Source organism: Condylura cristata, unplaced genomic scaffold, assembly GCF_000260355.1.
Source record: "Condylura cristata isolate star-nosed mole 26May11 unplaced genomic scaffold, ConCri1.0 scaffold00020, whole genome shotgun sequence".
NCBI lineage: Eukaryota > Metazoa > Chordata > Mammalia > Eulipotyphla > Talpidae > Condylura > Condylura cristata.
In genome coordinates, this window is record NW_004567121.1 from 715,691 (window position 1) to 732,463 (window position 16,773).

At 52.8% G+C, this 16,773-nt stretch overlaps 1 protein-coding gene across 1 annotated transcript; it reads right to left on the reverse strand.

The window, feature by feature from the left end:
- Positions 1–1,177: 1,177 nt before the first annotated feature.
- On the reverse strand, positions 1,178–15,517 carry NT5DC4 (5'-nucleotidase domain containing 4). Its single transcript, XM_004685990.1, is given in 19 exon segments — positions 1,178–1,231; positions 2,550–2,627; positions 5,236–5,296; positions 5,677–5,728; positions 6,791–6,961; positions 7,094–7,160; positions 7,362–7,469; positions 8,126–8,158; positions 8,435–8,515; positions 8,755–8,817; positions 9,042–9,094; positions 9,097–9,125; positions 9,450–9,507; positions 9,603–9,694; positions 9,929–10,024; positions 10,103–10,155; positions 10,157–10,221; positions 10,310–10,383; positions 15,504–15,517. Coding segments are annotated over 19 exon segments (1,302 nt in total).
- Between the last annotated feature and the right edge of the window lie 1,256 nt (positions 15,518–16,773).

A 16,773-nucleotide genomic window follows, 5' to 3' on the forward strand; every position in this document is an offset into this window, starting at 1 on the left:
ATCTAGCCTTTGAATAAGAATCAAATGTTTAGGGCCTCCCTGGTGGTGAAGGGGTTAAGAAACCGTTATCAAGCTGTTGCTAGCTACTATGGCATGAGTTCAATCCCCAGCCAGGGAGGTGACCCACAGGGCACAGCACACCTCTCCTATCTCACCTACTGCTCCCCTCAGCAGTATATTTCAGTATCATCTGCCTGTTCTGCTCCCCACTCTGTCTCTGGTGAATCCTCTCACCTCACACCCCATACCTCTAGCCTACACCCTAGTTCTTGTATGCTTAAAATGAAGAAAAATAAATTAAAAAAAAAAAAAAAAAGAATCCAGTGTTTAAAGACATAAGGTCAGATACTTTGGCCTTGTCTGAAGAATCTGTCCCCACAGAATAGGGCTCAAGAGTCAACCAGACAAGAAGAATGAAAGCCCCTTTCAGTACCAGACCTGAAGGCTTCTGAAATGCACAGGCAATGCAAAACTGCACCCTCTGAGCACATGCACTGTTGTCCCTTATTCTTGCTCAGATATTCCAAGTGCTTCCATTTGGAAACATTTAGTCAACTGCATCTCAGACCTATTCCTTCAAGAGTTTGTTTTCTCACATCCAACACATAGACCTATTCATCCACGTCTCTAATCTACTGCTGATGAGACCAACAGACAAAAAGCAACTGAAAGAGTGAATTAAAATCAGTGACACCAGGACAATGAACACTGCAGAGCAGCTCCTTCCAAAACAAAGACTCACATTTTTCACAGCATGACTTTTTATGTGTTTAATACATGTGTGCGAGCAATTCAAAGACATATGGGTTACCTCCCTGGCTGTCCTTCAGTGACCTGGAGTGAATGCACCTAGCACCAGCCAGGCATTACTTTCACTACTGGTGAGCAAAAGCACACGGGAATACTATTTCTTCAGCAGAAATATTTAAAAATTGGACATGAATGTGATGCAGCTCCGAGGAGCTGGGGGAAATCATTCTGCTTGTCAATGACTCAAAGGCTGTGTGGGCTGCCTTCTAGGGGGAAAGCAATTGTCTTTTCTCCTCCTTAAAGGTGTTTTTGGACTCCAAATCTGTTACATTTCAAAGATCAGAATACTGTGGTCCTTGCCCTCTTGCAAGTTTTCCCTGCTGTCAGAAAAATATCTCAAAAAGAGATCCCGGTACACATCCAGGATTCAGTGGGCCCCAAAGCAGCCCTCCGGGTCCTCCTCGTGCTCTTTGGCCTTCACCTGACAAGACACAAAGAATAGCGGTTACAGAGACTCTCCACCCAGTCACCCAGGGACTCCCACCAGCAGGAGAAACAGCAAAGATGCCCTAAAATGGACCAGGAGGAAAGGAGGAGTAGAGGGCCAAATCCCACACTTCCCCAGAGAACCCACAGCTACTGTTGGGCATGGCCAGTCCTCTGTGCCTCAGGGGGACTTAGACTGCAAACCACTGTTTGAAAGATTATTGGTGCACTTGAGTTCTGGGCTTCTCCTAGGCAGGAATAAAGTGGCTTAGGATCTGGCTTCTACTGCATGGGGCATAGGAAATGCTGACAGCCTGAAATACTGACACTGAGCTTACAACCACCAGCACACAGGACCTGGGAGATGGACATTTGAAAAGCTGAGCTCCAGAGTAGAAACAGGAAGCTTCATGGGGGTTCAAGGATGCAGAGCAGGGTTTGGAGCCAAGTCTGCCACTCAGCAAATCTCGAGTCTCCACTCACAGGTGCAAAGGTCAAAACTGCAGTCCCCATAACCTGGAGGCCTGGGGAGGACTCAGCCTGGGGAAGCACTGCGACCTCCCAGAGCAGGGATGGTTTTATCAGCAGAATGAGCCAAAAGTGGTCTGGAAGGTACAGGGCACCAAAGCTGCCAGGCCACCCCAGGGCGAGGCCCTGGGAGTCTGGGCTCTCTCAGCCAGTGACTCGGGCAACTGGACCAATCCCCATTTTTAAATGAATATTTTACTTTCCCCTACCGTGAACTGAAATCCACAGGTAATAGAACTATTGTTTCTCTCATTTAAAAAAATCCATTCATGGGCTCTCCAAGGGGTTAAAGTGCAGCACTGAGAAGCTATCTGGACAGGTTCAATCCCCAGCGAGGGAACTGACCCACAGGGCACAGCGGACCTCTCCTGACCCAGCCGCTGCTCCCCTCAGCAGTGTGTTTCAGTTAATCTGCCTGTTCTGTTTCCCACTCTCTGGTGAATCCTCTCACATACACCCCCCCCCACACACACACACACACATACCTCTAGCCTGTATGCATAAATAAATCTTTTTTTAATTAAATTTAAAAATCCATTCATTACCCTAATTATAATGTAGAAGAACTAAAAAGAAAAGCAAATTTTAGTAAAATGATGTGTGATTCTACATAAGTGCTCAGAATTACTCAAGACAAAAGCAAAAAAAAAAAACAAAAAAAAAAAAAACTCCCTCAAATCTCCAAAATGCCCCTTATCTGGGGATCCCTACTGTCGCCTATAGTAGCCCCCAGCCACCCAGCTCCTCCCACAGGAGAAGGGCCACAGCCCCCTGGGGCAACTCACCCTCTGGCAGCAGGAGAGGCGGCTGGAGGTGGGATCTGCGCCTGCCGGTTCTTGCTCCACAGCTAGCTCATGGGGCATCTGCAGGGACACAGTGCGGGAGCAGCTCCAGCACCCTGAGGCCTTCCAAGATCCTTGGTTACCTGAGCACCCACCCACTCCACCCTGCACGCACAGCCCCGGGGCAGCTGGAGAAGGAAAGCGCTGGCGCGTGGACTTGCTCAGAACTCCCAGGCCAGCAAGGGTGGACAAAGGTCGGGTTTCCTCAGCTGTTTCACCTTGGCACTCAGAGGTGCTCTTCCCTCACCTGCCTGGTCTAGCAACTGGATGGCTACTCTGCACTCCCAGCTTTGCGGGTAGGGATGCGCTAGTCCTGCTCAGCCCAGAGGTGAGACCGAGTTTGCATAGTGAGGGCTCAGCGCCCGCTCTGGAGCAGTGCTGCAGCTGACAGGAGGACCAGCCAGTCCCCGGGGGGCTCACTGGCACTGGGTTCAAGTGCAGCCCTCAGAGACGCAGTTCACTGCACTTCGTAAAATACGGATGGCAAAACCTATTTTGCCAGGTTATATTGAGAATTAAGCAGAATCAATGAATTAAAAATACAGCGCCCTAGCCCTCCCTGGTGGCGCAGCGGGTTAAAGCACAGCACTAAGAAGCTTAAGCCATTTCCACATGAGTTCGATTCCCACCTGCCCCAGAGGAGATCCACATGGCGTGGCAGACCTCTCCTGGCCCGCCCGCTGCTCCCCTCAGCAGTGTACTTCCTCAATCTGCCTGTTCTGCTCCCCACTCTGTCCCTGGTGAATCCTCTCACCCTCCGCATCTCTGGCCTGTACTCCAGTCCTGTACAAATAAATAAATCTTAAAAAAAAAAAAAATACAGCGCCCAGCCCCATGGAGGAAATAGAACAATCAGATGTCCTTCTCCCTCTTGGAAGACTGCTGAGGGTGGCGGAGAGTCCCCAGAGACCTAGTTACATGAGCAGGTCACGGACATCAGGCTCTGTCTGCATATCATACAATGGGAAAAAATGACGCTTCATTGGCAGAACTGACGCGCATGTTCAGGCAAGCTCTGCCCTGGTCAGTCCCACGGCTCCCGCTGACCCAGTGCCACTGTGGCCACCTCCACTTCCGGTCCCCAGCCGAGAGCATGGGAAAGCACACTCTTCACCCGAAACCAGCTGGATCTTTTCCCGCACCATCTGCTACTTCCTCTGATACCACGGAGCTGTCTCCCTCCTACAACTCATACCATCTCTATTTAGATAAAAATGAGGCTGACGTAGCTTCAGTTCAAAGCAGGCCTTAGGGTGGGGTAGAGGGAAACTTCCCCGGCAGTGAGCGCATCTCGGTGACTGGCTCCTCTGTGCGTTTCTGGCAATGAACTTGATGCCCTTATGTCAGGAAGTGGGAGCTGAGGTCGTGACCTCGAAAGCTCCTGGCAGCCGGGGGAACAGTGGGTTCTGGACAGAGCGTCAGGGATACCAGGGAGGTTCTGCAGGGACCCACCAGCTCGGGGGCCGCCCGATACAGGGAGCTGAGCGGGAAGTGCAGGAAGTTGAGGCAGGTGGCCGTGTAGAGGTCTGCGTAGCGCATCAGCTGGCTGGAGAAGAGCGTGTGGCGGAAACCGCAGCGGAACAGGCTGCCCATGGTGCTGTAGCACAGGTCCAGCTCCCGGGACACTCTCTGGCCAGAGGGGCAGAACACTGAGATCCCATCCCACCTGGCCCCGCACCAGCCTTGGGCAAGCCCACCGGCCAGGGCCAGACGGGGCTCTGCCTCCCTGGTGTTTCACCTGGGGGCACGCCCACAGGTGGAGGTCTTTGCCCACACAGAAGCTGCATGCTTCTATGCGTGCTCTAGGGTGAGGGGCAGCTCTCCTCTTTGCCATGAACCCCACCCCCTGCTTCCCTCCCAGCTACCTCCTTGGCCCTGGAGAGTGATTATGCCGGAACTAAAGCCTCCGCATAATTCACGTTCTGATGCTGATGGCCCCACCGAGGCTTTGCAGAGGGCCACATGTTCAGCCCCACTCCTGCTCCCCAGCAGGTCCCCCAACTCATCACCCTTCTTTCAGAATCTAGAGAACTGGTCCAGACACCAACTACCAGTGACCAAGAGCATGCTGTGTCCGCTCTCTAAGCCTCAGTCATCTTAGAACAAGGGTGGCAATCCCTCCTTAGCCCCTCTAGAGGATGCGGAGGGAACAAATGGAGAGCAAGGGTTTTATGCCCTGAAGATTCTGCAAATACCCTTCCTTATTGTCCCACAAGAGCCTGGGAATGCCAAGTGACTGGAATTCCCTGGGGGCTCCCATTGTAATGCCCCAAGGGAATTCTCTTTGCCCAGGACCCCTAAATTCACTGGCCCTAAATCCCATCTTCTCAGTCCCCTTGTCTGGCTGATCCCACACACGGACAACAGTTGACTATTCAGTATTATGAGGATCCAGCTCAGACAGGCACTTCTCCAGGAGGGTTGATGGTGGAAATTGAGGGACAGACACCTAGTTCCACAAATCACTAGCACACTACTGTCATTTGAAATGTGGGCCAGCAGAGGGCGCTAGCTGACAAGAACAGGTGGAGCTGCATAGGTTGGCATGAGCCAGCTAGATAACTGGGCTCTGGAGACTAACAAAGCACAGTCCTCCCTCCACCTCTCCGCACCCTGCACCAGTTCTTACCTGAATCTCCCTCTTGGTGGAGTTAATGGCTTGCAGCCCACAACTGCTCCCATCCATGTGCCTGGTGCAAAAATGTCCACGTGACCCAAGAGGAGAGGTGCTGAGCTTCCAAGCACCCTCCCTACAATCCATCCTACACTATTCAGGAGGCACTCCACAGCACCCAGTGGGAGCAGTGAACTGGGTGTGTGCATTGTGTGACAGTGGGAGCTCTGTGTCCACGCAGGCTGGGTTAGGAGAAAAGGCCTAGGGGAAGAAGTGAAAATGGCCCCAAGGGGGTCAGAAGGGTCCCAAAATCCAGCTTGCTTGAGAAGCCGAGCCCAAAGTGAATCCTCTTGACTTCCTGATGACCCTGGCCAGGCCTTTCCTGCCAGGCCAGCATGCAGCCAACACCACCCACCCCTTGCTACATCTTGGAGGACCCTGGGGCCAGGGGCTCACTGGTATAGGTCAGCCAGATGCATGTCCAGTCTTTTCAGTTCTTCCATCCGCTCTGAAACAAGGACAGAAGTCAGCAGGTGAATGACAGCCCTGCTCACACTTGCCTGCCCAGGGCCCAGCTCAGCCTGTGGGGAGGACAGAGAGGTGGTCAGCTCCCCCTCAGCTCCATACAATAGACCCTCAATTTAGGGTCCTCAAATCACTTTGCAGTTTGAGGGCCCTCAAACCACTTTCGCATATAACATTCTACATTACAAATACCTCCAAGTGCACTATGTCTGGAGGGCACTGGAATGACTTCATCATGAACCAATCACAGCATATTTATCAGTCTGATGATCTTTTATCACAGGGGTCCACTGTTTTGTTTTTTTTTAATAAAGGTGGAAATGTTTTGTTTTTAATTTTATGAATCCTTTTATACAAGGAGCTGATTTTCGTAAAAAAAAAAAAAAAAAAACTGTCCTGGGGGGCCCCCTGATGCACAGGGATTAAAGTCTCAGCACTGTCGGGCTATCAGCTACTATGGCATTAGTTCAATCCCCAGCCAGGGAGGTGACCCACATGGTGCAGCAGACCTCTCCTGACCCACCTGCTGCTCCCCTCAGCAGTGTATCTCGGTCAGTCAGCTTGTCCTGCTCCCCACTCTGTCTCTGGTGAATCCTCTTACCTCCCCACCCCCTCACCTCTGGCCTATACCCCAGTTCTTGTGTGCATACATAAGTAAAAATGACTCTTAAAAATAAATACTGTGCTAAATCTGAACTGTTTGGGTCCTCAGTGACCCCTGACCCCAGAATACTTCAAGTGGGGGAGTGGGCCTTGTGTTGATGAAAATCTTCAGGGAGGATGGGGAAGGAGGCCTCAGAAATACCAGGGGTCACTGAAGTCAGGAGGCAGGGACTTGAGTCTGAGCTTTGCCCCTTCTGGCTGTGTGACTTTGGGCAATCTGATTAACCTCTCTGGCTCACTTCCTCTTGTGTAAAACAGATCCACTCTCCTAAACCACAAAGCAGACAAGACTCTCATGGCCACTCGTGATCCCCCACAGTCAAAGGGGACGATGACCAGGCATCCAGTGCCACCAAGCTAGTTCCTGAGCCCCATGGCTCACCCTTCTCCCGGGCCCAGATGCCCAGCTCCCAGGACAGCTCAGGAACCACCAGGCAAGTCCGCCAGCCCTGCTGCTTCTTGGATTTGAGGATGTCCCCAAAGATGTGGCCTCCGATGTAGAGGAAGTCCTTGCCCCGCACCCGGAGCAGCTCACACACCACATCTGAGGAGCCTGCGTCACCGTGAACCGTCAGGCTTGCTTACAGCCCTCCGTGTCCTGGCGGGCATGGTAGGGACATGGGCTCCCAGTCAAGGGAGGCGCCTCTGGAGGGGCAGGGAGAGGACGGGAGGGGGGAGCTGGTACCTCCAGAGTAGACGGCGCAGTGCTGGTGGGACCCGGTGTAGGTGCCCACACGGAGTTTGCCCGAGTCCTGGCAAAGGCAGAAGGGCAACTTCTGGGTGCTGAGGGAAGGCAGCACCAGGAAGGAGGCCGTCCTGAGCCATGCAGGGTTTCCGCCCCAGGGACAGACAGACCAGACAAGCCTGCCCCGCCAAGCGCAGGTCAGGTGAAGAGGCAGACTCCCTCCCCAGCCTGTGGTGCACCGTCAAGGTGAACAGGGCCTCAGCATTACCGTGTTGACCTGTCTCAGCACTGTGCCCTCTGCAAAGAAGCGAGGATTCTGCGTGTCCACCACAATCAGGTCAAAGTAGGACCTCCAGGGCCTGGCCGAGGTGTCTGTCTGCTGCGCAGGTGCGAGGAGCGTGTTCAGACGCACACTCAGCCTGGAAATCTAACCCTGATGCAGCTCCCCCATCCTCAACCACGTCACCCCCACCCCCCGCTCCGCCGGGGCCGGCTGGGCCACCAGCTGGAGCCCAGCTGGGGCTTGTGCAAGCCTGAGTCTCCAGCGTCCACGTGCCCTGGTCTGCCGCCCGGTTAACGGTGCTTGTTTATGGAGGCTGGTGTGAGGCATCGCATGGATTCTTGTGTCCCCTCCACACTGTTCCTTACCATGTGGTCAGAGGCCACGAGACACGGGACAGCTGTGGTCAACTCACCTGGTCACACTGGAGTCACAGGGCATGTCTCCTACTCCCCTCCTGGGCCTGTACAAGCTCATCTCAGCCCTTCCACCCGCAGAGACACACCCAAACCTCTGACTGCCTTGTTGTGCCTTTCTGTAAGGGCCTGAGAGGCGGTTCTCCACCCTTTCGGTTTCCGCCTAAGCCTGGCAGATGTCCCTGGCCTCTCACCCACAGGGGAAGCTCGACAGAGGCCCAGCCATGTGAACTGACCTGTCCACACACTAGACTCTTCCTCAAGGAGACCTGGACATGGCACTGCCTGTCCTTTCCCGGTCTTGGTCAACCCACCCAGCAGGCACAGGGCACTTACCTCACCAACCCCAAACAGGTAGGTCATGATAGCCTGGCAAGGACAGGGCAAAGGTCAGGCCCTCCTGCTAGACTGGACCAGGGGCCACCACCTTCCTCTGCCCTCACCCCTCAAGACACACTAGGAACAGTTGTAAGACAGTGGGGATGCTGCTCATTTTACCTTAAAAGACCAAAAAATGGAACCCAAGACACCAACCAACCAGGTGATGGGGGCAGCAGTCACCCGAGCCCCTCACTGTTTCCTGCAGTGCCTCAGTTTCCCCCAGTCAGGAAGAAGGTGGTCTCCTGTACCTTCATCAACACTCACATCTGTGTAGTTGTAGCTGCTGTTAGTGGCCAAAAACACTTTCCCAACCTCCTTCATCTTGCCCAGGAGAATGGGGATTTGCTCCTGGGACAGAGATTGGATGGAATTCTATGGGTGTGGTCTCCCAGAGAAGTCCTGGGAGCCCTTTCAGGACTCAGCTTCCTGGGTCCAGCCCAGCCCAGCCCAGCCTTCCATCAGGCAGGAAGGTCCTGAGCAACACCAGGCTACTCAGCTCTGTCCAAATCTTCATGAAGGGGGTGAGGGGAACAGCCCTACTGTCCCGGGGAGCAGGGGGAGAAAGAGATAGGCCTAATCATGACCCTGGGCCTGTGGCTACTCACATATTTCTCTAGGTCTTCCAGAGTCTTCTCCTTGAGACAACCCTGCAGGAGGAAGGACATTGTGTATGAGTGTGTGTGTGTGTGTGTGTGTGTGCGCGCACCCATGCACCAGCCTACATCCAAGATGGGGGAGCCAAAGGTCCCCAGTCCTCAGTGGGAAGAAAAGTAGAAACCTGATGGGGTTTGGAGGCCCGGGGGTTGGACTAGGAGAGTCAAGCAGGGACAGATCAAGGGTCCGGGGTGGGGGGGGTTCCTGGGCTACTCACTGACTGGCGGACATTATCCATGGCATCAGTGACATCTTGGAAGAGGCTTTGGAGAGGTTTCCATGTTGGTAGCCAGTGTCACAGCTGGCACAGAACAAGAGAGGACGGGGAGGCTGATGGGGGGCCTGAGGTAGCCACCACCCTAGAGCCTATACCAGAGAGACCCCTCTACTCTCTAGTCTCTGAGGCTGACACATGTTCTAGACATTCAGAAGGGGTGTTACCCAATGTTGAAGGTTATCACTTGAGGGACACTAGTTACAAGCTTAGGGTCCCACTGCAATGAAAGCCTTTTTGCTGCGCTCCTATAACCCCTCAAGTCCCCTTGAGAGACTTCGCCTTTGGAGGGTCACCCCCAGGCAGTGACATCCCGTGGTCACCCAGGGCCAGGCAGGTCCCAGGATGCACTTGGTGTAGCGAGAGCAGCCAGAGAAGAAGTCCACCAGGCAGGCGTAGAGGTAAGTTTCTGGGGTGGAGACTGAGTCAGTCACTGGCCAGAGATCCAGGCAGCAGCCCCCCAGGCTTGAGTTGGGCCTCCCCACACCCCCATCCACCCCTCACCTGGCAGGTTGAAGAGAGTGTTGAGGAAGTGGAAACGCTGCAGGTGGTCCCTCTGAATGAATTTACTGGGGTAGAAGCTCCAGATCTCTGCCCTGCAGAGGGAGGTGAGCTGGGTGCAGCTGGGACCCCTCAGCAGCGCCCCCCAGAGGCCGGCCGGGCCTTGCCTCTCCTCCCTCCTCCTCCACCCCTCCTTTCTCTCCCACCGTTATCCAGCTGCCCTGATGAACCTGAGCTGTAAGCCTGTCGCCCCTCCCTCCTGCCATCCCCCCAGCATCCAGCAGTACACCCCAATTCCTGCCTGCCATCCCGCTCCCTTACTCCCTTACTCAGAGAGAAACGAGAAGCTGCGGACACCCAGCAACACATTCCCGTGGGCATCCACCTTCAGCAGGTTCCCATAGAGTGAGTCAAACACCAGCCCCCTGGGGAGAGAGCCAGGCTGCAGAGGGGTCCCAGGGCCACGGCTGGTGACAGCGCCCACCACCGGGAGAGCTCCGCACCTGGTGGGGAAGGCGGGGTCGTAGGTGTAGCGCAGGATCTCGTGAGGGTACCCCGATGCACACCAGGCATTCCAGCAGCAGCTCAAAGGCCAGCGTCTCATAGGCCAGGGACTTGTAGGCTGCAGGGACCCCAAGAAGACCCAGGTTGCTGGGTGCCCAACCCTTGTGCTGCCCTGCCCCAAATTTACTGAGCTTCCTCCTCCCTACCAGCCAGAGTGTAGTCCATGTCAAAACCAAAGCAGCGAATCTTCCCCAGGGCCAGGCTGCGATTGACAAAAATCCTGGGGAGGGGAAAAGATGTTAGAATCAGCACCCCAGGGGCCCTCCCTGGTGGTACTGCGGGTTAAAGCACAGCACTAGGAAGCTCTCTGCAGCAGGAGTTGCAACACCAGCCAGAGAGCTGACCCACATGGCCTGGCAGACCTCTCCTGACCCACCGGCTGTTCCCCTCAGCAGTGTATTTCAGTCATTCTGACTGTTCTGCTCCCCACTCTGTCTTTGGTGACTCCTCTCACCTCCTTCCATCTGGCCTGTAGCCCAGTTCTTGTATGCATGAATAAATCTTTAAAAAATAAATAAGCGGCCCTCCCTGGTGGCGCAGTGGGTTAAAGCACAGCACTAAGAAGCTAAAGCCACTTCCACATGAGTTCAATCCCCGCCTGCCCCGGAGGTGACCACATGGCGTGGCAGACCTCTCCTGACCCGCCCGCTGCTCCCCTCAGCAGTGTACTTCGTCAATCTGCCTGTTCTGCTCCCCACTGTCTCTGGTGAAGCCTCTCACCGCCCCTGAGCCTCTGGCCTGTACCCCAGTTCTGTATGCACAAATAAATAAATCTTAAAAAATAAATAAATAAATAAGCACATGGCATGAGTGTGTATAGGGACTGTGCTCCGGGTGCCCCTGAGAGCCAGGAAATGCAGTTATCATCGGGGCTCATGGTCCAAGTTCAGAGATGCCTTTTGACACAAGTGGTGGCAGGTGGGGGGGGGAGGGCCTCATGCGAGGTAAGGAGAGGAGCCCACACCCTGCCAGTGGGATCTCCCTCTGGCAGCTTAGCTGCTCACCTATGGAAGAGGCCCCTTGCAATGCAGGCACATAGTTTAAGGGTCTGTATATTTAAAGGAGCCACTCTCCGGGCCATGTAATATGGGGTATTCAGGAAATGGGGTGTTTACAGCTGAGATTACCCCCAACCCACACCCAACAGCCCATCTCACCGCTGGTTCCAGTCCTGCTTCTGGCCTTGAGAGACCAAGCCCCGTGGCCGCCCTTGCAGTTCCCTGGGCTCTTCCCCAGCCACGCTGGCCATCACCACCAGGAGTCAGGGCAGGCAGTGGCCCCTTCCCCAGTCACCTGCACACTATCAGCAAGGCCCAGCAGTTCCCCTCTCTCTCAAACACTCCTTTTAGATACCGCTGCACAGCTGGTCCCACCCGGGGCCTCCATCTCCTCCCCCTTTGCAGGAGGAGTCATCCAGGACAGTCTGTGGTATCCCTTGTTCTTCAAGAGCAAATGCAGTAATAGTCAGGGGCACTGGACAGGAAGAACAGGCAAGAACTGGAGTCTTGATTAGGTCTCTCCAGAAATGCAGGATTTGCATTCGTTTACATAAGAAAGTGTTTGCAAGTAGCCAATGCTGAGGGGCAGTAGGGAAATCGGCCTGGGGGGACAGCAGTCTGGAGCTGCCTGCAGGGAGATGGCTATGGGGCCCAGCTTGGTGGTCTTCCCCCTCTGCTGTGACCAGAGTCAGTCTCAGAAAGTCTCCACCATCAGGCACCAAGGTCCAGAATTAGTTCTGCCCCCCACCCCTAGCACAAAGGAATCCCACCTTGGGAGGGGACAGACTTGTGTTAAAAGGTTAGGAGGGGTCCCTCCCTGGTGGCGCAGCGGGTTAAACTACAGCACTAAGAAGCTAAAGCCATTTCAGCATGAGTTCAATCCCCGCCCAGAGGTGACCCACAAGGCGCGGCAGACCTCGCCTGACCCGCCAGCTGCTCCCCTCAGCAGTGTACTTCATTGATCTGCCTGTTCTGCTCCCCACTCTATCTCTGGTGAATCCTCTCACAACCCTGCACCTCTGGCCTGTACCCCAGTTCTGTATGCATAAATAAATAAATCTTTAAAAAAAAAATAAAAGGTTAAGAGAATTCCAGGCATTCCCTGGTGGAGCAACAGGTTAAAGTGCAGCACTAAGAAGTTAGCTGCAACCTCTGCATCACGTGTTCAATCCCTGGCCAGGGAGCTGACCCACATGGCGCAGCAGACCTCTCCTCTCTCACCCGCTGCTCCCCTCAGCCATGTACTTCATCCATCTGCCTGTTCTGCTCCCCACACTATCTCTGCTGAATCCTCTCACCCTGCACCTCTGGCCTGTACCCCAGTTCTGTATGCATAAATCAATAAAAATCTTTAAAAAAAAAAGAGAGTTAGGAGTATTCCAAGGACTTGCCTCTCCTGTCAAAATCAGTATGTGGTGTGAGTGAGGGCGAGTGTGAGTGTAGGCCCAGAGATGGGTTTCCATGAGACTGTGTGTTTGAGTGTGAGCGAGGTGGGGCGCCAGGGTACATGTGCGGGTGTGTGAGTGTGAGTCCAGGGTGGGTATGGGGAGCATCTGTGTGTCAGCATGTAGGTGAAGTGTGTCAGAGTCTCTATGTGTGTGCATGTGTGGTCAAGGGTGGGAGTAACATTGGGCGTGTGTGCATTGTGTGGCTGTTGGGTGCATGTGTGTGCGTGCTGTGTGTATGCAGGGGTGTGTGCGCATGTGTGCTCAACAGTGGCAGTGTGCAGGCATGCTGGCACTGGAGGCTGGCAGAGGGCATGCCACCCAGAACTTTAAAGTAGAGAAAACAGAAGATGATTCGTGAAAAAAACATCGATTACTTCAGTGTCCAAATAAAGACGAACAAATCTGTTATTTTTAAACTATTGTACAAACTCTGCCAATTTTTGTTAAGAAGATGAATTTAAAAATATTTAATATACAAAACCAGGTTGGGGGCTGGGGAGGAGCAGAACACAAAATTGTATTTACACTAGCATTTCCCCCATTTAGGAAATGCATACACAAAAGGACAAGAGAAAACACAAAACTAACATTTCAGGAGCTGGTTACATTTAATGACTTTAGAATCTAAACTTGCTGACATATGGTTGAATAATGAAAAGTAAACTACATAAAATGACAGAGAAACTTCAAGAAATGTTCTTGCTAAATGAAAATAACAGAACACAAATTTCTGAAGTTCTGTTATATACATTAATGTGGATTACATACTAATTTTGTTTTAAGTAAAACCTTTTTGGGGCCTCCAGGGTGGTGCAGGGGTCAAAGTCTCAGCACTATGAAGCTATCAGCAGCCACTGCCGCCTGAATTCCATCCCCTACCCTGGAGGTGACCCACAGGCAGACCTCTCCTGACCCGCCCGCTGCTCCCCTCAGCAGTGTACTTCGTCAATCTGCCTGTTCTGCTCCCCACTCTGTCTCTGGTGCATCCTCTCACCCCCTGCATTTCTAGCCTAACACCCCAGTTCTTGTATGCATAAGTAAATACATCTAAAAAAGAAGTCACTTAAAAAAAAAACTTTTTGTTATTTGCATCTCATCAGTGCCTGCCCCAAGCTAAGCCGTATGGAGCATTGAGGGACAAGCCCGTGGGCTGGGCACTGCCCACCGCAGCCGCGCCTGGGTGCTGAACCGACATAGTACTGCCCACGAGGTCCGAGGCTGCCAAGCAAGGGATGGGAGAGTCATCTGGGAGCCATGAGGGTAGCTCCAGGAGATAATGCCCACCAGCATCTTCTACAGAGTGAATAAGAGTTCCCTGGGCACACCACATGAAGAAATCCTGGCAAAGCAACTGCAGGTGTGAAAAGAAGGGAGAAGAGCTGAAATGACCTCAAGGCTGTTGCGGGAAGAGACCTTGATGAGGGTGGGAGACAGGAACAAGGCCAGATCAGGACAGGCGCCTGTGTCCTTTTAAAGAGGGCGACATGCCCCGTAGGTGGTGGGGACCTGGCAACATTTTCAGCAGGAGGAGGATGTGACGCATCTTATATTTAAAGCTGTCTCTGATGTTGGTGGGAGGACCGGCCAGTTGAGAGAAGGGAAAGCTGCTGAGAAGCTACTGCAAAGCTCAAGCAGGAGCTGTTCAGTGCCTGGATTACTGGGGAGGAGAGAGGGGCGGTCAGCCATTGGGTTGATCAGGATCTGGGACTGGTTGGCTGGAGGTGATCTTGGAGTGCGAAGGAGATGCTAAGGAGCCCGAGAAGTGTGCGGTCACTAGCCCAAAGAAATGAAGGTGCTTATTGGGCGAACATGAAGTCGGGACAGAGTTCTGGGTCTGCACCCCCTAACTAGAAACCACCAGGATCAGATATATTTCAGAATGCAGTGTTTTGTGAATTTAATAAAGTCATAGTGATTTACTATATCTATGCATGACCACACCCTCGGTGGGGTCTGGAGCAACAGCCCATGATCGAGCTCACTGACCTTCTTGCAGCCAACTCATGAATATTCATTCACACAAAGTGGGTCCACAAAGACCATGAGCAACTACATGTCAGGGTTGATCAAGGTTTTCCATCCAGTTAATTTGGAAAATCCTTTCAGTTATGGGAATTTAGAGTTGAGAAACATTGCATCAGCATCTGCGGTAGCTAAAGACCCAGCAGCAGGTGAGCCCTTCAGGAGACAGGGCCAGGAGAGAGCTGAAGACAGAGCCCCAGGGATAGAAACAAAGGGGGAGCAGTCAGGTTCCCCAAGGAGAAGTAGAAAAAAGGGTTGTCCCAGGCAGAAGCCCTAGAAGGAAGTAGGAAATTGTGACAGCATCGGGCCACAGAAAGGTCAAGAGAGAGAAGATCCGAAAGTCCCTGCGCTTGGCAACAGGTAAGTTACAGGAGACCTCGGCCAGTGAGACACCAGTGTCAAGGTGGGTGGCAGGAAAGTGGCAGCAAAAGACAGGGAAGCAGGAACAGAGCATCAGGCCTCCCCTGGCAGAGCTCTGGCCAAAATCAGAAAGGAGGTTGGGCAACAGCAGCAGACTGTGAGCGTGACATAAGGCAGGCGTGCCACACCAGGGTCACAGTGAGTGGCAACAGGGCGAAGGAGGGAGCCCTGTGCCCACCAAAAGTCATGTACAGGGCAGTTGGTGGCATTTTTATTCATAAGAACCCCTAACTGGGCCCTCCCTGGTGGTGCAATGGGTTAAAGGGCACAGCTATGAGGCTCTCTGCAGCCACTGCAGCATGAGTTCGGTCCCCAGCCAGGAAGCCGACACACATGGCGCAGCAGACCTCTCCTGTCTCACCCGCTGCTCCCCTCGGCAGTGTATTTCAGTCAGTCTGCCTGTTCTGCTTGCTGCTCTGTCTCTGGTGAACCTTCTCAGCTACCTCCCCGACCCTGACTCTGACATATATCCCAGTTCTTGGAAGCATAAATAAATTAATTAAAAAAGAAAAGAATCCCTAACTGGGAACAGCCCAATGTCCGCCAGCACTGGGACAGATAAGTAAATAGTGGCTTACCCTTCAAAAGAGTGAGCAATGAGCTGTACTATCTACAATAACATGTGTGAATATTACAGACATAATACATAAAAGCATAAGGATTCGTGTACTTTACTGCATATATAGCATTATACCAAAAAAAAAAAAAAATTAAGGAAGATGCAATGTAATTTTTCAGATGTGGAGCTGACTGGGGGTGACAAGGTTGACTGCCCCCTGGCCCTTGTGGGGCTGCAGGTCCAGGGAGGTTGACAGAGTTTGGGAAGGGAGGAAGTCACTAGGCAGGGTTCATAGATGATCACAAAACAGCTATGGAAAACTATTTTTGGAAGTAGATAGTGCTGCACTAGCGAGTTATTCACAGCCTCTGTTCTAATGAGCCTGGAGGTCCCAGCTGACTGTCCCAATTCTGCCTGCCACGTCCATTACAGTTCCCACTGGACAGCACTGTGAACAGTGCTCACCCATCTACCACAGACTGGGCAAAGGGAGCCTGGATAAAATTGCTAGTGAAACCACATGAGGAAGATGGATCCAGTTGGCCCCACATCTATGGCCTGTAGGGTCAGGCCAGTAGAGCCCAGTTCCTTTTTCCTCTGAACTGAGTCCCCTCCCTGGAGACTTCCGGCTCCCAGGCAAATGAGTTCTGAGAATACTTGCTCACCTGATCCACTCAGCAGCCACTAGGGACCTGCAGATCTGAGCCACACGACACACCAGCAAGGCCTCAGGGAACAATGAACAATAACCTCCTGACATAACAACTATTCACACCCAAATGACACTTCATTCTTATTTAATTAAAATATGTCGATAAAATGAACCATAATTGAGATGTGGTCATGAAAAAAAAAGTTATTTAATTCATGAGGATGAATTTTCTTTACACAACATAGCTGTATGTCAACATATACTTTTAAAGATATGCTAAAGAGGAATAAGGGTAGTCATTGCATCAGATCCTCAAATTCAGACGAAGACGGGTGCACGCAGAAGGGTGCTTGCCTGTGGGGCCCAGGGCTCACGCCCCAGCCAGGCGTCCCCTCTGGGGTTCTGGGCAGCACCAGCCCAGCTTCATGAAGAGATTCTAGGTCAGCGGAAGAGTGACCTAATTAAACACACAGGCTTATTCTTAGACAAGGAGCCCCAATTAGGGCCCCTG